The 21,622-nt window shown below is 39.8% G+C and overlaps 1 protein-coding gene and 1 pseudogene across 1 annotated transcript; one reads left to right on the forward strand and one right to left on the reverse strand.

Annotated features, from left to right (window-relative positions):
- The first annotated feature begins 1,115 nt into the window (after positions 1–1,115).
- Positions 1,116–16,173, forward strand: METTL2A (methyltransferase like 2A). The gene is made up of 9 exons (XM_036756163.1): positions 1,116–1,341; positions 1,600–1,691; positions 3,554–3,918; positions 5,404–5,453; positions 6,873–6,933; positions 8,444–8,583; positions 13,037–13,143; positions 13,386–13,451; positions 15,020–16,173. The coding sequence occupies exons 1-9, from the start codon at positions 1,232–1,234 to the stop codon at positions 15,172–15,174; spliced, it is 1,146 nt and encodes a 381-aa protein (XP_036612058.1). The 5' UTR covers positions 1,116–1,231; the 3' UTR covers positions 15,175–16,173.
- An 89-nt stretch (positions 16,174–16,262) lies between these two features.
- Positions 16,263–16,589, reverse strand: LOC118847618 (annotated as a pseudogene).
- Positions 16,590–21,622: the final 5,033 nt, after the last annotated feature.

Genomic DNA, 21,622 nt, shown 5'->3' on the forward strand with positions numbered 1-21,622 from the left:
TATCAATTTAATAATTATTGTTAAAACACACTATATAATTTTCCTACTAAAAAAAATAATTCAATGCATTGCCTTAGTAGAGTAAGACTGTTATTGATATCCGTTATTGAGAATGAATGAGAAGTATTAATTGAAAAAAAATATAAGGGCACAAGATTTAAAGTGGACATTTGTATTTTTTAAAATCATTGTATTGCTAATATACATGTTACTGTACATAATTTAAAAAATGAAGAAAAATATATAATAAATGTTTAATGAATGTTTATTGTTTGCTGAAGTTCAAAATTCCCCATGATCCTTCCAGTTCCGACTCTGGGGCATTCTAGGGTGCCAAGCCCCAGCAATTTCTTCCCAGCTTTCAGAGCGCCTTCAGAAAGCTTTTCATCTTGAAAGAACACTAGCTCTGGGTTCACAGCCTGTGGTTCTTACTCATGACAGCTAGGTGGCACACTGGATAGACTGCTGAATCTGGAGTCAGCAAGACGGGAACTAGTTGGGCAAATTACTTAACCTCAGTTTTCCCCTCTGTAAAATGGGAGCACCTTCTTCCTAGGGTTGTTTTGAGGACAAAATGAGATATCTGTAAAGTCCTTCGCAAGTCTTAACTATATAAATGCTAGACGTTATTACCTGTGTAATCCTAAGAGAGTCACAGCCTCTCTAAATCTGTTTCTTCATCTGTAAAATGAGAAGGACCCACTGCAGCAGTAGCTATAGGTCAGAGACTGGTCCTATGATTTCATTGATACAGGGAACTCCCGCATGAGGAGCTCCCTTCTACCACTGCATGTAGAGACCTTCTCTGAAACTCCTAGGCTTAGAAAACGGCCGAGATTCTTAGGCCCTAGAATGTACAGATGTGACTATATCCGAATTCGAGTCTCGGTTTTTTGGTTTAGCGGCCACCTTTCCATCCATTCTTACGCCACGTCAATCCTCCCAGGGGGGAAGCCTGACTCCGCCCAGGGCTTTCCCCGATAGGCGGGGCTCCAGTAAACCGGAAAGCAAGCCCAGAGAAGGATGGAGTCAGCCCCGCCCCTATCTCCCAAACCGTACCCGAACTTCCTCCTTCTCCTCCAATCAGACCCTAGATTCTTCGCCTTCTTTTTCCCGCCCAGTCATTTTGACTCTGCGCCTGCGCTCGGCCTTTCCAGCTCTCTGTGCCACCCAGGATGGCTCTTAGGGGACTTCTCTTCAGGGCGGAGAAAGTATTTCCGCTTCCTGCGTCATGGCCGACTGTAGTCCGGGAGATATTTCTGCTGCTAACGGCGGAAAGAGAGTACAGTTTGGCACTCGGTTCTTGAACGATCCGGCCCGTGTTTTCCACCATAATGCCTGGTAACAGCCTCCCCTGCTTCCAACCCACCCCTTTGCCTTCTCTTCCGCTTCCTCAACCTCTGCCCCTCCCCCAGCGTCGCCATGGAGACAGTCCTAGGGGCAGCGGCCGGTCTCTTCGTAGCCGGAGGTCACGTGCTGCCGTTCTGGGAATCCCTTTTTTCCCCCGGCGGTCCTGCAGCCCTGCAGGATGATGGGGGGGGGGGGGGGCAGGGTCAGCCCTGTGGGTCCCTGAAACACCCGTTTGCTTTTCTCCGACAGGGACAACGTGGAATGGTCCGAAGAGCAGGAGGCGGCGGCGGAGAAGAGAGTCCAGGAGAACAGCGCCCAGCGGGTGCCGCCCGAAAAGCAAGGTGCTGCCCGACCCCCAAGGGCCCCTAGCTGGGACACCCGAGGGTCTTGTAACCTGAAGGGGTGGGGCGAGGGCCGGCAAGTATCGTACCGTGGGTTACGTTTGTCTTTAGGCACGTCATTTCCCCACGTCTGGAAACACCCACACTTTGCTTCCTTCTTTTGAGCTCTCAAAATTTTGTTCCTGTTACGCATTTTTTCGTCTTTATTTACATTGTTGTCTTATTCTGCTCCCACCGCCTTTAAATTAAAGGTTAGAGATTGTGTCTTTACTGATTTTTATAGAATCCTAGATTTAGAGCTGAAAAGGACCTGAAAGAGGGACCTGAATCTAAAACCCCCCATTTTATGGATAAGGAAACTTAGACATTGAGAGATGAAATGATTTACCCACGGTCACATTGCCAGTAAATGTCTGAGGCTTTCTGACTCCAAACCCATTGCCCTATCCCCTAAGTCGGTAGTGTCAAACTCATATGAAGGACGGCCACTGAAACCTGGGGCAGGGGCAGGGGCATTTATTTTGTTAAGTATTTCCTAATTACATTTTAATCTGGTTCAGGAGCACTTGGGAGTGTTGCATTGCAGGGTTTGATGCTTTTTCACTAAGTTTAGTGTTATTTTGTTGTATGATAGAGCTCTAGTACAGGCAAATCATTTGCTATAGAAAAGGAACTTCTGTCAGGTTGTTTTGTATATATATCTATATATAGTTTTTGTGTTCATGCTAAAAAAACAGTCTTGGTGTCCTAAGGATAACATTTTCAGTGTTTATCCCAGTTGAGTAAGACACCTCCAGCAACAAGCATTTATTAAGCCCGGTGCTGAACCCTAGGGATACAAAGAAAGCCGCCATTTGTGGTGCTCTCCTTAACCTTGTTTGTAGTTGAAAATTAGTGCGATTTGACCTGCTTAGTCACTTGAACAATATACTTTTGAAAATACATTTTCTCTACGTGCCTGCCTGGATTGCAAAGTGGGAGATCATTCAACAGGTATTTATTTATTTATTAGGCCTTCAGGTCCCAGCCAATTAAGGGGAACAGGGCAAATTTTATGTTTTTACTAAGTACCAGTCAGAAGAGGTACCTGTGTTCAAGTGTCAAATATCCTTAGAAAATAGGGTTAAGAACATTTATCTTCTCCTTCCCAATCCCCTTCCTCCATAGAGCAAGAAGCGGGGGAAACCCTCATAACAAATATGCATAATCAAATGGCCCTGTCCAAAAATATTTATCTCATTCTATATTTTAAGGCCACCACTTCTGTGGCAGGAGGTGGGTGGTGTGCTTAGTTTTCAGTCATGGTTGCATTTATCAGTGTTCTAAAGTCTTTCAAAGTTGTTGGAAAATAGAATGTTGTCTTAGAGCTGGAAGGAAGTTGGGTCTAATAGCTTTTACCCAGAAAAGTTCTGCCAGGCAGGTAAAAAGAATATAGAGATGAAACTAAATAAAGGAAGGGAGAGGAGAGTCTGATAAAGTGAATGTAGGATGTCAGTGTAATACCCTTTGGGTAATATATTGGGTAATAGGGCAAAAAATCTCAAATGCCAGGACTATCCTAAAGAAAAACCACCTTTTCTGCAATCTGTGCTGTTTTTATTCTCTTCTGTCCTTTCATTCAGTAACTTTTTTTTTATTTCTAACGAGAGCATTTTTCCCTTTAGCCAAAGTTTCACTGTCTCTGCTTTTTTTAAAAATCTGAAGTAATTTGAGGACATATTAATTTGAAACAGTGTTCGGAGAAACCTTTTATGTCCATAAATAAATTCAATTAAATATCAAATATTTGGTTAATAAAAGTGCTTTGTAAACCTTAAAGCACTATATACGTATGAGTTATAATTGTCTTTTTCTCTTTACAGTTGAATATGAGGTCAATGCACATGAATACTGGAATAACTTCTACAAAATCCACGAAAATGGGTTTTTCAAAGATAGACACTGGCTTTTTACTGAATTTCCTGAACTGACTCCTCGCCAGAACCAAAGTAACCTGAAGAGCTTGCTGTTAAAAGACAGTGGCCATGAAATAACAGAACACAGAGACTGTGGAGATGGGCTTGGGTTAATAGTATCTAATACTCAAGAGCAGCACAAGGCTTCTTCATACAGCCTTGATCATAAGGAGCAGAAGCACCCCATAGATGAAGCAACTCAGAAACTCTGTCATCTGGATATAAATACTGATGGCTATCCTGGTTCCTCAGCCACCTACCGCATACTAGAGGTAACCCTCATGCATCAAACTTTAAAATTTAAATATTGAAACTTTTATTGTACTTGGTACGCTATAGATAACAGCAGACTGAAGACTGTTGCTGTTTGATGATGGCAGTGACAGAAATCAACCAGGCTTAAGCTTCTGGGTTGATACTCATATCACTCTCGTGTGTTCGGGATCTTTTGAAAGAAAAGTGATCCAGACAGGACCAGACCAAAGTTTTAGAGGTAATTCCACTCTGGAGTGGACTACCTTCAAATGTGTAGGGTTTCCCAAAAGTCTTAATGCAGTTTTAAGCTACTAAAACTTTAATAGTATAACTTTAAAACTATTCAAACTTAACAAATTTAAAATTAAAACTGGTAGCCTTGGGAGGGAGGGGAGAGAGAAATTTACGTGATAACTTTATTATATATTTTAAAACAATAGCAAGTTGTACGTGATAGATAAGCCATTTCATGTGCAGTTATCTTTTTTAATTACACTGTTATGGAAATGTTTGTTTTATTCCATAAATTAAAAATAAAATAAATTTAAAAAAATTTAAAACTATAATAAGACTTTTGAGATACCCTGTAATCACCAGATGTTATTAACTAAAGTGATAATACAAAAAGGTTGTATATTGTGTTATCTCAGTCATGTAAATGGTCCCAAGACAGTGCTATCTTGTAATGTTAAATCCTAAGGAGGGTTTCAAGCCTTCAATTAATTTCTGCCCTCTACCATTTATAGTTCTAAGAATTCAAGATAGGGGCAGCTAGGTGGCACAGTAAGTAGAGCACCGGCCCCGGAGTCAGGAGGACGTGAGTTCAAATGCGGCCTCAAACACTTGACACGCTAGCTGTGTTACCTTGGGCAAGTCACTTAACCCAAATTGCCCTGCCTTCCCCCTGCCCAAAAAAATAAATAAATAAATAAAAGAATTCAAAAGATAATGTTCGGGTTTCCAAGGCATGGGCAAAATTTCTTCAGTCTAAAATTGAACAGTGCTTGAAGGGCAATCCTAGAATTGAGAAAGTGTTTATGTAGTATAAACTTCCAGTACCCAACACTTCATAGGGCTGGCTAGAAATATTTGCCAAAAAATTTCAATTGAATTTATTAGGGATTTTTCTGTGAGATTGTATTTCTGATTGTATAGTGAAAGTTATTAGTAAAATAGTATTTGTTTTAGAGCCAATTTTGTGGGACTCTTATGTGTTCCGTAAAGTGAAAGATAATTTCACTCTATTCTATACCAACTCTTTTTGCCTAGAGAGTGTGTACTGTTGTCTTTTAAGCCTACTTCTCCTCAGTGCCTAAGGTCAAATTGTTTAGTGATCAGCTCTCAGAAATGGTGATTCTGTCTGCCTATAGTCAGAGGATAGTGGTTGTGAGAGAGCAGTGGGAGGGTAAAAAGGCAACTTGTTACAAGAACGTTGTAATTGTAGTGAGTAAATCAGTAGAATAATCCCAAACTTTAATGAATAACAATTCTTCCCTCTGCAGGTTGGCTGTGGTGTGGGAAACACAGTCTTCCCAATTTTACATACTAACAAGTAAGTGGTGTAAAGTTTAAACATAACAGCAAAGAGATAGAAAGGGAGTTTTATTTTCGGTGCCCTGATGTAATTTTAGCAAGTCCAGAAATGAAAGTATTATTTTAATATGTAGTGCCTCTAAGCTCCAAGGCAGAAGTTCTTAACCTTAACCTTTATAGTGTGATGAACCTCTTTGGCACTCTGGTGGGGCAATGGACCCCTTTTTAGAATTATACTTTTAAATGTGTAAAATAAGGTGTAGGGTTACAAAAGAAATCCGTTATATTAAATATAGTTGTCATTATTTTAAATACCTTGTTTTCTGTAGCTTCCCAAATAAGACCTTCCAAAGGATTTCTTACCCTAGACAGCTAGCCTAAGAGTCCTCCACCTTAAGTGGAGGTGATAAAGATTGTTCCCTAATTTACCCCTTCCCTGTTTGCCACACATAGTGAGGAATCACCCTCCTTTCTTCTAGTCTTTTCCTCTCCATCCATTTCAGGTGTCATACACCACCTGTGCTCTAGCCCATAGAAGTAATTCTCTCTTCTCTACAATACCAGACATGCCTGAAACATATTCTACTAGCTGGATCATCCTGATGTTTTTTGGTTGGTTGGTTATTTTTTAATCATATTTACTATATGCTTAATAAAAGGAGACTAGCTGATCAAAGAAAGCTATAGTCACTGCCCTCCAAGACATTATGCGGTCAGCATCAGATTGACAAACTGAGTTATTGTCACATTGCTAGGATAGAAGTTGTACATCACACTCATTGAAGTTTTTACAGGGAAAAAAGGGATCTAGGGATAACTGAGGAACACATTGCCACACTATGAATTTACTAGGGAACGACCAAATAAAAGATCAAGGAATCATAAGTTAGTTATGATTTGTAATATTTAAATACATACAGATCCTAAGACATTTAATTTGCACTGCCTCTTAAATATGACAAGTAAATTGCCTTTAGTTTGAATGGTTAGTGTTTTATAAATTTGAATAAAATGGATTTTAGTTGTTGTTAATTTGAATTGCAGCTGTTGTGAAGTGATAAAGAGGTAAGTAATGTTTTTAGAATGACCAGTAAGTTATAGATGTTTAATACAACAAACACCCTAAAGACAATTGCTCTGATTGTGTATCTGCCATACAAGGTAATTTGGCCCCACAAGACACAAGGCTTCAGAGATTATAAACAAGAATTTTAATCAGAATAGAACATAAGAGCACTGACAGCAACTAATTTTTATCTGCTGCCATCACATGTATCAGTTCAAAAACCCAAGAAAGGGAAAAAGAGCAAATAGAAATGTAGGCCAGTTTATCTACTTTTATGTCACTTTCTCTAATAATTGTTTATTGGGTAGAAATATAGCGTTTTGCAGTTGAAGGTAAAAAAAATGTAATTTCTATTTCTTTTGCTTATTTTAGTGATCCAGGACTCTTTGTATATTGCTGTGACTTTTCTACCACAGCTGTAGATCTTGTCCAGGTAAGTGGAATATTGCATATCCGCAACTTTCACCTGAGGGAACTGTCAAGGGAACAGATAAATCTGTTAAGTATCCAACGTACTTTACCATATTCTCTTCATACTAAGGCTTAAAAGTGAAAAGGTTTTTGTTCTTCTAAATTTATATCTGCTTGACTCTTTGCCTAAACAAGGCCACATGTGGCCCTCTAGGTCCTCAAGTGCAGCCCTTTGACTGAATCCAAACTTCACAGATCCCCTTAGTAAAAGGATTTGTTCTCTTGCATTCAGTTAAAAGACCATGCCCAAGGACCTGGAAGGCCACATGTGGCCTCAAAGCTGCAGGTTTCCCACCACTGGTAGGTTAGAACCCCCATTTGCTAAAGACCAGAATGGTGTGTTGCCATAGAAACAATATGACACTCTCTCTGCTATTAACTCACTGTGTGGCTTTGATCAGTCAATCAGCAAACATTTATTAAGCACCTACTTTGTGCCAGGTACTGTGCCAGCCTCTCTGGGTCTCAGCTTCCTTCTCTTGAAAAGGAGGGGGAGACTAAATACTCTTCTAGATAGGCTTCTCTAAAATTTTGTGATTCACTTTTATTTAACTTAATAAAATTTCATTGAGGTACCTATTATGTTCACAACTCTTGAGAGAGATACAAAAATAAATAAGATGGTCCCTGTATTTAAGAGTCTACAGTTGAATAATACAATATTAGCAGCAAAAGGTGTTGTAGCTTCTCTGATAACTAAGTAACTGTATGTTTACTATGTAGAAGTTGTTAAAAGTGTCTTAGCTTCTTTAATAACTAAATGACTATATAGAAGTTGATTTTTTTTTAATGAATCTTATGGTTTTCTCTAATATTTTTCAGGCAAGAATATTTTTTAAAAGACTAAGGACAGGTCAATCTCTTTTAACCTTGAACATTTTCATGTGTATTCTTAGTATCCTAAGAAGCAGGTGTCGTCCTTCTTTTACAGAGCTGTCATCTTTTTTCCAGCTCTCACTTCCTGTTGCATCAAGTGCAGCATTGGGTTAAATGATCAGATTAGAGAGCTAAAGGAGTTTAGTTTAAGGGTTACCAATGCCCACTTAAGGTGTTTTCCTTTACACTTTTACCCAGCCCACACACAACTAAGTTCCCTAAGTTACAAGCCGAGTACTTCTTCTAAGTATTAGTGAGAGGCTGCATGTCACAGAGAGCCAGCCTTAAAACTAAGAAGACCTGGATTCAAGTCCTGCCTCTCAAGTGTATTTATTTTGTGACCCTGGGCAAATCACTTAAATTCTCAGTGTTCTCTCTAATACTGTATTTTGCAGAGAAAATGCCTGACCTGCCTTAGTAGACAGTCTCCTCACCAGGGAATTAACCTTTACTAATGAAATCACAGGTCTGCTCCCTAACCATATTATGTATGCAGTCATTCAGTGGGTAATCATTGCATTTCCTGCAAGGTATGTTTCTCAAGATTATTGTTAACATTTCCACCCTTTTTGTCCTTGTTGAAAATGTTGCTACAGACAAATTCAGAGTATGATCCTTCTCGATGTTTTGCCTTCGTTCACGATCTGTGTGATGAGGATAAGAGTTACCCGATGCCCAGGGAGAGTCTTGATATCATTATTCTCATCTTTGTCCTTTCATCAATTGTCCCAGACAAGTAAGTCTTGGATCTTTCTGAAATTGGTCACAAAGACAAAACTCTGCTTGGTGATCATGTCTTCTGTATAAAACTTGGGGACTCTCAATTGAAAATAAATATTTATAGAGGCAATGAGTATTTCTCAGCAGTTGTCATTTCCCCCTTCTAGCTGCCCCTGAAACCATGGAACAAACAACAAAATCCCTAAAGTGTGTCTTCTTTACAATTCAGTTGTTAAACTTTGCCCTGTATCATCACACGGATTAAGCAAATGAATGATGCAAATCGTAAACTATAAAGTGCTATGTATATAGCATCAATTATTATTATATGTCTTTGGAGACAGTGTAGCATAGAGAATATAAAGCCAGCCTTGGAGTCAGGAAGACCTGGGATCGAGTCCTTTCTCTTGATGCACAGTAGCTGTATGACACTCAGACTTGGCGAGTTACTTAATCTTTCAGTGACCCAAACAACTCTGTTAGACTACAAATTGTAGAGTAGTTGCCAGTGAGGGGAGTTTCCATACTGGGAGTTACCTACACCAGTGAAATTGTAACTCCAGACACCAAAAACAATTCAGTTTTCCTAATTAAATCTCTCAAAAGAGTTTATTCAGTCTTCTTACTCAGTCATCTGCAGACATAGGAATTGATGACCTGTGTCATTTTCATGACAGCCCTTCATATACTTCATTTTCTGTCTCTGTCCACTTCTTCCCCCCCCCCCCACCTACCCTGTACACACACCCGTTACACTCACTCAGTCTTTTTCACACATATACACGTATCCTGCCCCTTCAAAAGAAGCTTCTTTGGTATGAGTTAACTTGATCCGTTACTTTGGCCAGGAAGGTCAGACACCCTAATTGGCAGAATACTCCTCTGAATCTCAGCTACCAGCAAAGTAAATAGGTGGGACAAATGCTGGGGTGGATTCTACAGATTCTACACATACCCTCAAGTACCCTTTGTAATTCCCCTAACATCCGTACCTGTGACCTGCATTATAATTACATAACCTTTTCCCCATTCCCTCCCCCTCCCCCTGTTCCCCCATGATGTCATTCTGCCACCTTAGCCTTATTCTCTTGGGTCTTGACTACCACTTTTCCATGTTCAGTAATACTTTCTTCAATTGCAAACATCTCTAGAAATACATTCTACTTTAGTTAATAGAAGACAAAATGGGCTGTTATAGAAGTTTTCAGGAGTGAGAAAAGAAACACTGCTTGGTTAGATGGGAGAGCACCTTTCTTCATAATTTTTCCCTATAGCTAAACTTGGCCATCAATGAAGTTCATCTTCAGCAATTCAGTAGATACTAATAAGTACCAGGATATTGAGTACAAAGTACTGTACTACATAGATTTAATAAATGCTTTTTTAATCGAATGGAGTTAAAAAATAGTCACTGCTCATAAGCAGCCTATGTTCCACTTCGATGAAAGGGTATGGTTGACAACAGTATGGTGTTATGAGGAAAATCAAAGAAAAAGAGCATCAGTAGCCTCAGGGATCAAGGAAGGATTCCTAGAGGAAGTGGTAACTGAGCTAAGCCTTGAGAAAGATAAGGATCCTAAAGGGTGAAAGGAATAAAAAAGTCGAGCCACAAGACGACTTGTGAAAGCACAGAGGTAGAGAGGAGTGTTGAGTTCAGGGAACATCAGTGAACAGTCTAGAGAACATAAGGTTTGTAGGAGGATTAGTATGACAAAACTAAAATGGTGGGAGCCACTGGAAGGCCTTAAATGCCAGGCTTAGAGTTTTCTATTGTAGCCTGTTGGCACTGGAGAGCCATTGCAAGTTTTTGAGTAGTAGAATAACATGGTCAGACCCTTAATATAGAAAGATCATTTTGGTGGCTGTTGTATTAGAAAGGGAGAGAAAATTTGGGAATAGGGCAATTAGGAGGCTATGACAGTATTCCAGGTAAGAGGTAATGTGGTTCAGACCTGCAGCGGTTGCTGTTTTGAGTGGACAATAGGGGTGGATACAAGAGATGAGGTAGAGTCACAATGACTGGGCAACTGATTGAATATGAGGGTTGAGGAAGAAGGAAGAGACAAAAATAATTGAAAATTTGCAGATTTAGAAGACTTTAAAATGGTGTTGCCCTTGACAGAAATAGGAAAGTTTAGAGAAGAAACAAATTTAGGAGGAAGTTAATAAATCCATTTGGACATTGAGTGAGGTCCTGGCAAAACATCCAGGTAGCACTAGATATGTAAATTTAAGAGTCTTTGAGGTAGAGATAGTCATGGAACCCCTGGGAGAAAGAATAGAGAAGAAGACTAAGAACAGAGCAGGGGGACAAGAGATGGAGGATTATCCTGCAGGGATTACTGAGAAGGAGCAGTCAAGTAGAAGAACTGAGAGAGCAGTGTCTATACAAGCCAAGAGAAGAAAGAATATCCTGAAGAGGGTGTGGTCAGCAGTCTAAGGGACTCTTAGTACCTTAACATACTTTAAAAATACTACAAAGAGTTGGCCAGTTGAAGAGCTTTGGCATTTTATTTTTTTCTCCACATAATTCAAAAATAAAAAGGGGAAGAGAGGTATAGGACACTAGCTAGCAGGCATGGTAGGATCTAGTGAAGAATTTTTTTTAAGAATAGGAGACATGAATATGTTTATAGGCAGGAGGGAAGCAGCCAGTATATAGAAAAAGATTAAAGTTTATAGAGCAGGAATTACAAGAGGAACAATCTGATGGTGAAGATGAAACATGATGAGGCCAAGGGAACATGAAGATGGGATGTCCTTGGCAAGTAGAATGGTTATCTCATTAAAGACAAGAGGGGATAGGGACAGTATTACAGGAAATGTGAAATGAATAAGAGTTGAACAAGGAGCTCTCAGTGAATAATCTCAGTTTCTTTTGGTAAAGGGTATAATGTGAGGTCCTCAGCAAAGGGTAGAGGAAGGAGTAGCATGCTGCTTGAAGACAGGTATCACATCTACCTTGAGTCTTTTCCAGGCCAAATAATACCATTTTCCTCGCCCACTTCTCTTCTGGCATGGATTCAAGGCCTTTCAATGTCCTTCCTAAACTGTGGCATCCAGAGCTGACCACTTTGCTCCAGATACAGTATAGTGTAAGACTTGCATTCTTAAATGTACAGTTTATTTCCACTGATTGCATCATCTATTGGCTGCTTTCCAAAGCATAATGCTAATCTCATTTACGTGCCTCCACGTTTTACTGTTGGGTGAGCTCCTTTGGAGAGAGTTTCATGTAGATAGCTCATCCCATCCATGCTTTATGGATTCTTGTAAATTTTAACCAGGAAGGGTGGCATTTTTAATCTCTGTTTCTCATCTCGTTTTCCATCTTGGGGATCCACCTTAGTTTGGACCTCTGGCTCTCTTAGCCATTGGCTACAATAGTCAATATTTGACTTTTTGTGCTATCTTGGTTTTAACCTTTCTAGATAATGCAAGTTTTGACAGTGTATGAAAAGAAGTTCCCACAGCTAATAGATTCAGCCTGTCTTTTATATAATTATCACTGCCTTTAGGTTATCTACAGTTAGTTTTAGGTCCTCTCCAGTTGAATTTTAGATACTTTAAATTAACTTAACCTCCTTATCAAAGTATTAATTTTGAATTGAAGTTTAAACTGGTTAGATAGCATTTAAATTTTCCCTTATTTTAATCTCTTTGGAAAACAACAGTAGAACTCTGTTATGGCAAGGTTAACTTCATCATTCCACTCATATAATAGGACAACTCATGTTCTATGAAACATCAATATGTGCCTCACATAAGACTGCATATCTGTAAGGCAGGCATTATTCTTGTTTCTGATGTATAGGGGGCATAGACAGACAGGACGTGAGCAATCCAGGTATGATAGATCTGGAGCTAGGCCAGGAGTTGAGTATACTGGCTGCCAGAAGGCAGAGCAAGTCAGGGATTTAGAAACCCTTAAAACAAGACAGAGGCCAAGGAATTTATAGTTAATTATGTTCAGATGTATACCATTAATCTGAATGCCAAGTAGTATAGCAATAGAGGGTAGGGAGATTTGTCATTTTCTGTTGGTGGTGGCAAATCAAAAACTTAGGAGCCAGAGAGTTAGTCAAGACAGTTTAGAGCAAAGAGGCCTCAGGGGTCAAATTAAGGAATCAACAGTCAGTTCAAGACAATGACCTAAGTAATCAGAAACACCAAACTGAGCCTGATCCTAGGGAAAGATCCGCTTCCTCTCTAACTTCTTTTTATGCTTCCTGCTGGGTAGCCTTGGGCCAACAGATGTATGTGGGAAGCATTTGCAACCAGAGAAACACCTGTGCACCCTGATTCTGACCAGATCAGAGACAAAAACTAAAACTTTAAAATGGTTCTATCATAAAGGGGTTCTGCTATATTTTTAAAGTGTTGAATGAATAGAATGCCCTGTCATTAGGGAGAACTTAATTTTCTTTATGGCCTTTTCCCTCTTTCTTCTTTCCTTTCCCCTCACCCAGGATGCAGAATGCCATCAACCGACTGAGCTATCTTTTGAAACCTGGAGGGATGATTCTCTTGCGAGATTATGGCCGTTATGACATGGCTCAGCTCCGATTTAAAACAGGTATTTCTGGACACTTAGTTTTTTAAATTACATCTACTGGTCTGTTCTGTTCTAGAGCCTATCTTGCCCTTTGTAGGGGAAAAGATAGCAGGGATTTCAGAATACCCTGTGTAACCAAGAAAGAATGATGTGCTCTGCCTAGAAAAAACATCTTCTTGCACAGTTATTAGTAATTGAGTATCTTCATATAAAAGAGAAACCTTAGCCATGTGACTTGGGCAACATATCAATCTCTTCTTCAGGTCGATGTTTGTCTGAAAATTTTTATGTGAGAGGTGATGGTACCAGAGTTTACTTCTTCACACAAGGTATGATATGACTTCTCTTTACTCCAAGCTACAGAACAATTAGAAGGATAAAGGACATGCACAAGCCAGAAAAAAGCTTTCCTCTCATCTGCATTGACCTGTGTCAGTTTCCTTACCTATAAAATAAGATCTCCAAGGTCCCTTCCAGCTATTAAAAATATGATTCTTCACAGGCTCCTTCTTTGTACTTTGACCTATCAGACTCCAGTGGCCTCATAAATTATACTCTGTCATTTCTTTTCCCTTCTTATAAATAGAGGTAGTAAACTTTTATAGGGACAGACACACACACACATGTATAGTGAAAGCATTCAAAGCATAGTACTTCCACATGAAACACCCTTAAACTAGGGTTTCACTATGTTTGCTGGAGATACAAATAGAAAAATCAGGATATTCTCCATCCTCAAGAAGCTCATGCTTTAATGGGGGAGATAAAACATGTAAGAAAATTCAGGGCAGAGGAAGGTTCAGAAGTTCTAAGGGTCCAGAGGTACATGGTAAGATCCAGAGCTCCTTAAAGTGCCTCAGCCAGGCATATGGAATTACCTACAAGTCCAGAGGATATCCCAGTGAGGCAGATGATAAGGGCTGATGATCCTCTGTTTCAGCAAAATAATTGTCACTGGTGACTCATCAGTGTGATGTGAGCAGCCATATTGCTCTTCCTTCGCAGCAGCCCAGTGAGAAGCCTGGGGGAGGAGTGAAGGGAAGATAAGGGCAAGGAAGAGTGCCTTACCCTGACTCTGCCTTGTACATTGTTCTTCCAAACCTCCCTAAGAACATCAAGGGCACCATTATCCTTTTAGTCATCCAGGTTCATAGCCTAGATGACATCTTAAACTCATGACTCTCATCCCACATATCCAGTCATTTTCCTAATATTGTCATTTCTGGCTCCACATAGGACTATAGATAGCTAGAAGGGGCCTTTAAAGACCATTGAGTCTAGTCCCCTAATATTACAGATGAGGGCACTGAGGCACAAAGAGGTTAAGAGACTTTTCCAGTCACACAGCTAGTGTTTGAGATGGATTTGGACCCAAGTCTTCCTTACTTTTAAGGCTAGTGTTCTGTTTACTACTCTTCTCTCACCTCTGTCCCCTTCTTGCTGCTCCCATAACCATCACCCTGGTTTAGCTCTTACCACCTATTGCCTTATCCTTTGCAGTAGCTTCATAATCAGTTGTCCTGCCTCTAGTCTCTCCCCTCTCCAGCCTATTGTCCACACAGCTGCTAAAGTGATTTTCCTAAAGCATAGGTCTGACTATATCATTCCCCTACTCCAGGGTCTACCTATTGCCACCAAAATCAAGCCTTATATCATGTTTATCTCATTTTTAAAAATTAATACTGCACTAGTACGTGCATTTAATTTGTAAGTAAATGGGGGTTCACAATCCAGACTTTTGGAGACCACCGACTCAGCATGTTCATATGTGTGGAAGGAAGAGCAGGCATTTCATCATAGGAAAAATCATAAGAGTTTAGGTAAATATGAGGCATGGTAAACTGAATGTTTTTCTGTTGGACAAACAATTTTGCCAATGTTATCTTTCCTAAACCAGATGAACTAGATACACTCTTCACTACTGCTGGATTGGAAAAAGTTCAGAACATGGTGGATCACCGGCTCCAAGTAAACCGGGGGAAACAGCTAACAATGTATCGAGTTTGGATCCAGTGCAAATACCGCAAACCCTTTTCCCCAAACAGGAGCTGAGAGGAAAACAGCTATTTATCTTGTTAGACGTGGGAATGAGCGCCGCACTAACAAGTGATACGTTTCTGTGCCTTTTGTAAGAATGCAGGATTTCTATGATCACAGTGTTTGTTTCAAGTTCTTGTTGAATATTTTAAGGATCTGTAGATGAGAAAGCTTTGAATTTGAAAAATTACTTTTTATCTGCAATTCTTATTTGAGCATTTCTTTTGACTTCGTATGTTTGCAAAGTGCTTTAGGAGTGGTTTTATTCTTTTCCTGCATTCTTGGCCTGATGTCTTAACGAAGCCTTGCTGTCTCTTAACACCTGAAAAAGACTATCTGTGGAAACCTTGAAATGTGTAAACTCCAAGGAGTTAATTTACAACAAGCCTTCAACTTGGCCTTTGGCACCATATTTATGATACTGTGTGCTAGAGTTAAGATAAGATACTGGGCCAAATTTCCTGTCATTAGTTTTTTGTTTTGTTTTTTAATAAAAATGAACAGATGAGTCCATTAGAGTACAAGCATAGATCATCTTTGAAGCACCTTCTTGGTCTTAACAATTCAAGTTTTGTTGATGACGTAGTTTGGAGAAAAGAATAGGAAAGACAGATAAGAAAAGTCATTCCAATCTTGAGGTTAGTTGACTGAAGAAGCTTTTGTTTTTTCAACACTTTAAATTTATTCTACATTTACGAAGGTTGGAGCTTGATGCAATGGAAGACCTTTGTACTTGTAATTAGTGTAGACCTGATTTTGAATCCTTAATTAGCCTTGCACCTTAGATGAATTATTTAACCCTTCTAAGCCCCTTACATCACCTGTAAAGTGAAACAGTGCTACTTGAGATCCAGACATAAATTTCCTCTTGGTCCTTGTAGAGTATGAATCCATTTTGAGGATTTCATCTAGGGTAATTTTGAAGCACCTCACATTTTCAAGACCCTCTGAAGAGATTCTCCATCTAGTATTCTCTTTCTTGAATATCCTAGTTTTGCCTTAAGGAATCCCCTGATGCAGAAATTCTTTTTTTATTATTATTATTATTAATTTTTTCTACCTTTGCAAAAAATGTGTAATTTTATTTAATCAGTTTTCATATTCTAGATCCTTGAGGGTTAGAGCATCACTCGGATCCTGTGTTGAATGGCCTTGGCAGGAAGATTGCTTCTGAATTTGGCCCGAACCATTCCACTGTTTCCATGAGCCCAAGTAACTTCTCCCCAGATAACTCTTGTTCTGTTTGGTTTCCCACCAGGAGTCACTGTGTTGTTTTTGGCTTTGTAAACATATCCCTTGCCCAGATAGAATTCAGTTTCATCCTGAGCATAGACTCCTTCAATTTCCAGAAGAGCTGTATGTTCCCTCTGGTTTCGTAGGCCTTGCTTGTAGCCAGCAAAAACGTCCTTGGACTACAGTCTTCCAGACATTTTGCTGTTCTAGAAGTCTTGTTTCGACCAGGCCTCTCAGGCTCCAAGATGGAGGGAAAAGCTATTAATTTATTTTTAATTTTCAACATTCACTTCCACAAGGTTATGAGTTCCAAATTTTCTCCCCATCTCTCCCCTCCTGTTTCAACAATCGGGCTAGCACCTGCTATGGGGGTGAAAGACCAACATAAGCCCAACAACAAGAACACTGCCAGCACAGGTTCTTTTGATCTGCTTTACTAAGGAAAGCAGTGTTAAGGGGTTAACAATCTTATTTCAATCCAACATACAAATATCATTCACTTAGTTCAGGGGGAAAAGCCAGCACCCTGAACTTCAGAGCAAATACAAACAAATTACAAAGATACATTATAAACAAACCAAATACAATTCATAGTTACCAAGAAGGCATCAACATCTGGGTTCACAAGCTGGAGGGCTCTTAACTACAGCTGCCCAGTCTCCACATCAACACTCCTGCAAGAGTGAGAGCCCCCAGCCAATAGCCCTGTTCTCTCTTTTTATACAGTCTTTGGACATCATCAGTCCCCATCTGAGCATCCAGAACTTAGGTGCATACTATTGGCTCTGACCTTAGCAACTCCTCTTAGGGCCCTGGGGGCTTCACGCCCACATCAGTTTAGCACCTAGTAGATAGGGTTTAGGCCTGGGGCTTTGCACCTTGTAAGGCTCAAAGACGCTTAATTTAGCATTCTAAAATAGTGAAAAAAAGTCCCAACTTAATATTACACCTTCCCACCCCAAGACATGTGTTCTCATTACCCCTTTTCCCCAATCTGCCCTCCTAACCCACACATGCATGCGCATGGCGTGCACACACACTCCTCTTATTCCCTTCTGTTTTCCTGTAGGGCAGGATAGATTACTATACATCATTGCCTGTATATCTTATTTTCCAGTAATGCAGAAATTCTTAATGTGGAGTCTGCAAGCTTCATTTTTTTTTCAATATTTTGAGACCACGGGAGATGGAGCAGGATGCATTAGAAGACTCTGGCCCTTTCAGGCTAAGGTCTTTTCAGGTTCTCACTTTGGGTGAGGTAACGCCCATTCAGTGAATAGGCCTCTTTAAGAAGTTAATCAGGGATGATTAACTTAAAGAATGGCCCATTCAATCAAAAACTCAAAAAAACTGGCAGAAGACCCTCAGAGTTCCTGGTCAAAAGAGAAATAGTTACTATATAGTATTTATATTCACTCTGTGCTAGGAGGGCAGGGACCTATTATCGAATCTATGAGCTCCAGAGTGAGTTGGGTTTAAGGCTTGGTTTTTGAGAAAGAAGTCTAACCAGTAAACCCAAAGTTAAGGAGGCAGCCTTCTGCTATCGAAATGTACCTTCCTTTGAGCAAAGTACCCTCAGGTAAGGAGAGAAGAGGAGAGGCTACTCAGGTTGTGTTTGTCCTTCCATCTTGAAGAGGACCATGACGTCAGGGAAATGATGACATGACTTGCAGTTAACTTTGATTTGAGTGAGGAAGGGCTGTGCAAGGTCACCAGCTTCACTTTCTCCTCCAGAGCCATCTGGGTCCAGTGGCCTAATATTCACCAAGACGACTGGAGATGGCCCAGGATTAGATTGAGTGGGAATGATGATGGCACAATCTGGAGAAGATGATATCAAAGGGACTTTCCCATAAAGATGAGTAAGAGATAGTGGGGAACATGTTAGAGTTTTGGGAGAGGAGAGGAGAAAAAAGAACTCTATGGCCTTAATTTTTTTAAATTTATTTTTAGTTTACAACACTCAGTTCCACAAGTTTTTGAGTTCCAAATTTTCTCGCCTTTGCTCTTCTTCTCCCTTGCCCCCAAGACGGCATGTGATCCCATACGGGTTCTACATATACCTTCACATTAAACTTAACTTACACAATAGTCAAATTGTAAGGAAGAATTGTAACCAATGGAATGAATGATGAGAAAGAAGAAATAAAACCAAAAAAGAAGGGAAAAAAAAAGAAAGCAAATAGTTTGCTTCAATCTGCGTTCAGACTCCTCATAATTCTTTCTCTGAATGTGGATAGCTTTTTCCATCATAAGCGTTTTGGAGCTGTCTTTGAACTTTGTGTTGCTGAGAAAAGCCAAATCTATCAAGATTAGTCATCACAGATAACATGTAATCATGTATAATGATCTCCTGGTTCTGCTCCCCTCACTTAGCATCAGATCACGTAAGTCTTTCCAGGTTATTATGAAGTCCATCTGTGCCTCATTTCAACTTGTTTAGCCATTGCTCAATTGGTGGGCATCCCCTTGATTTCCAATTCTTCGCCACCACAAAAAGAGCTGCTATAAATATTTTTGTACACGTGAGTCCCTTTCCCACTTTTATGATCTCTTTTGGGATACAGCCCTAGAAGTGGTATTGCTGGGTCAGAGGGTATGTATGCACTTTTTTATAGCCCTTTGGGCATAGTTCCAAATTGCTCTTCAGAATGGTGGGATCAGTTCACAACTTCACCAACAATGTAAGTGTTCCAATTTTCCCACATCCCCTCCAGCATTTATGATTTTCCTGTTTTGTCATTTTGACCAATCTGACAGGAGAGATGTGGTACCTGAGAGATGTTTTGATTTGCATTTCTCTAATCAGTAGTGATTTAGAGCATTTTTTCATATGCCTATAGATAGCTTTAATTTCTTCCTTTGAAAACTGCCTTTTCATATCCTCTGACCATTTATCAATTGGAGAATGACTTGTATGCCTATAAATTTGACTCAGTTCCCTGTATATTTTAGAGATGAGGCCTTTATCAGAGACACTGGTTGTAAAAATTCTTTCCCAATTTTCTGCTTCCCTCCTAATCTTGGTTGCATTGGCTTTGTACAAAAATTTTTCAGTTTAACAATTTTCATAATGCTCTCTATCTCTTGTTTGGTCATAAATTCTTCCCTTCTCCATAAATCTGACAGGTAAACTATTCCTTGCTCTCTCAAATTGCTTATAGGATCAGCCTTTATTCCTAAATAATGAGCCCATTTTGACTTTATTTTGGTATGTGGTGTAAGATATTGGTCTATGCCCAGTTTCTGCCATACTATTTTCCAGTTTTCCCAGGAGTTTTTGTGGAAGAGTGAATTCTTAGCCCAGAAGCCAGATTCTTTGGGTTTATCAAAGAGTAGATTGCTATCGTCATTGACTACTGTGTCTTGTGTACCTAACCTATTCCACTGATCCACCACTCTGTTTCTTAGCCAGTACCAGGTAGTTTTGATGACTGCTGCTTTGTAATACATTTTAATATCTGGTATAGCTAGGTCTATGGCCTCAATTTTAGAGAGTGAGGCTAGGCCCTCAGGTTGAGAATCTGGGGAGAGAGTCCTTTGAAAACCTTGAGAAGAGAAGAGAAACCTAAATCTTTATTCAGTTAGTGAGATGGAGAATCAGTGAGGGAGGAGGAGAATTACTTTGCTGTAATGAGGAGCCAGTTGAGGTTACCATAAGAAATCTGTGATGGACCCAATCATCATGATTCCATTCTTCCACATGTGAGTAGCAGTGAATGAGGCAGAAGGTGGGACCCAAGGATGGGGTTTGGCAAGACAAGATGGATCATGAGACAAGAAGGAAAGGGATTCAAGATTAAAATATAATGTAGAGTTAATTTAATTCACCGAAGGGTCAAGATAAGGATGGGAAAAGAGCTTAGTCCAGGGGTGATGGGATAACAACTGAGGGGTGGAAGAATTAGACATCATGGACTAGGACCAATCACAGAGGAGTGTCAGGTATAGAGAAAGATGGATTGATAAAGATAATTTGATCGGATTAAAGAATGAACATGGAAGAGGAAATTTTGGTTCAAGATCACTAGTCACCCTATCAGAGGTATAACCATCTCTGCATTTAGTTGAGGTGGAGTGGAGAAGTAGATCCTGGAAATTGAATAGGTTGACAAACTATGAAGTTGGGATAGCTGAGGGAACATCCATATATGTATTGAAATCCCCTAATACAAAAGCAAGAGTTGGGGTTGAGAGCTTGACTGAGTCAGTCACAGTACTAACATTCTTTTGTTAATGACCCATTTCTAATGTAGGTAAATAAGGTATGTAGGTAAAATATAGGTATGCCAGGAACAAAATGTTGCACTCTTACTGTAAGACCTCAGCAAAACAGATGCATCCCCATCATTATCAAAAACTTCCTTACTAGAGGCAGAATTTTTAAGAGAAATATTGCAGAACTTGAGACTGTCCATCTGTTAATGTCTGCATATGCTTATGAAAATTCAGCATGAATGGAAAATAGGATCACGTTAAAACTGGAAGAGACCTTGAAGATCATCCATTCCAATTCCCTTCTTTTGGAAGTGAGTAAACAGAGGCCAAAGAGTGAAAGTGTCTAACTGTAGCCTACATACATGGTAAACCTGGATCCAAACTCATGTCTTCTGCCTCCAGATCCATTGTTTTTACTATACTTCACCATTTGAAAAAGATAAAAAGATGGAAATTTTTTTCTGTAATACCAAATTTGGGCTACATAAGGAGATTCCACACTTGCTTTCCGGAGAAGCAAGTTGTCTTTCTCAGTTGAAAATGGGGAAAAGCTACAATCACTGTAGACATTTCTCATTTTTTCTCTTGGAATGGATACAGGGATGCCATGTACCCACCTCATCACTGAAAGGCCTGACGAAATAAATAACACATCCAAACAAGTTTAAAGTTAATTTGGACTATTTTGTTTTATTAGATCTGACTGTCATTGCTAGGGTTGAAAGACTAGTCTTTCCCTGCCTTCTTGCACATAGAACCATAGATTTAGACCTAGACCCTTGAGGGTCATGTAGTCCAACCTACTCTTTTTACAGACAATTTACTGAAGTTCAAAGAAATGGAATGGGCAGCTAGGTGGCTCAGTGGATAGAGCACTGTGCTTGAAATCAGGAAGACTCATCTTCCTGAATTCAGATCTAGCCTCAGACACTTGGTAGCTGTATGACCCTGGGCAAGTCACTTAACCCTGTTTGCCTCAGTTTCCTCACCTGTAAAATGAGCTGGAGAAGGA

Source organism: Trichosurus vulpecula, chromosome 4 (genome assembly GCF_011100635.1).
Source record: "Trichosurus vulpecula isolate mTriVul1 chromosome 4, mTriVul1.pri, whole genome shotgun sequence".
Taxonomy (NCBI): Eukaryota; Metazoa; Chordata; class Mammalia; order Diprotodontia; family Phalangeridae; genus Trichosurus; species Trichosurus vulpecula.

What these genes read in the sequence shown, in the direction of transcription:
- METTL2A (XM_036756163.1), top strand. Translation starts at nt 1,232, where the DNA reads ATGGCCGACTGTAGTCCGGGAGATATTTCTGCTGCTAACGGCGGAAAG. An exon ending in GGTGCCGCCCGAAAAGCAAG is followed by an intron (nt 1,692 to 3,553) that starts GTGCTGCCCGAC and finishes TTCTCTTTACAG; the next exon opens with TTGAATATGAGGTCAATGCA. An exon ending in CCAATTTTACATACTAACAA is followed by an intron (nt 5,454 to 6,872) that starts GTAAGTGGTGTA and finishes TGCTTATTTTAG; the next exon opens with TGATCCAGGACTCTTTGTAT.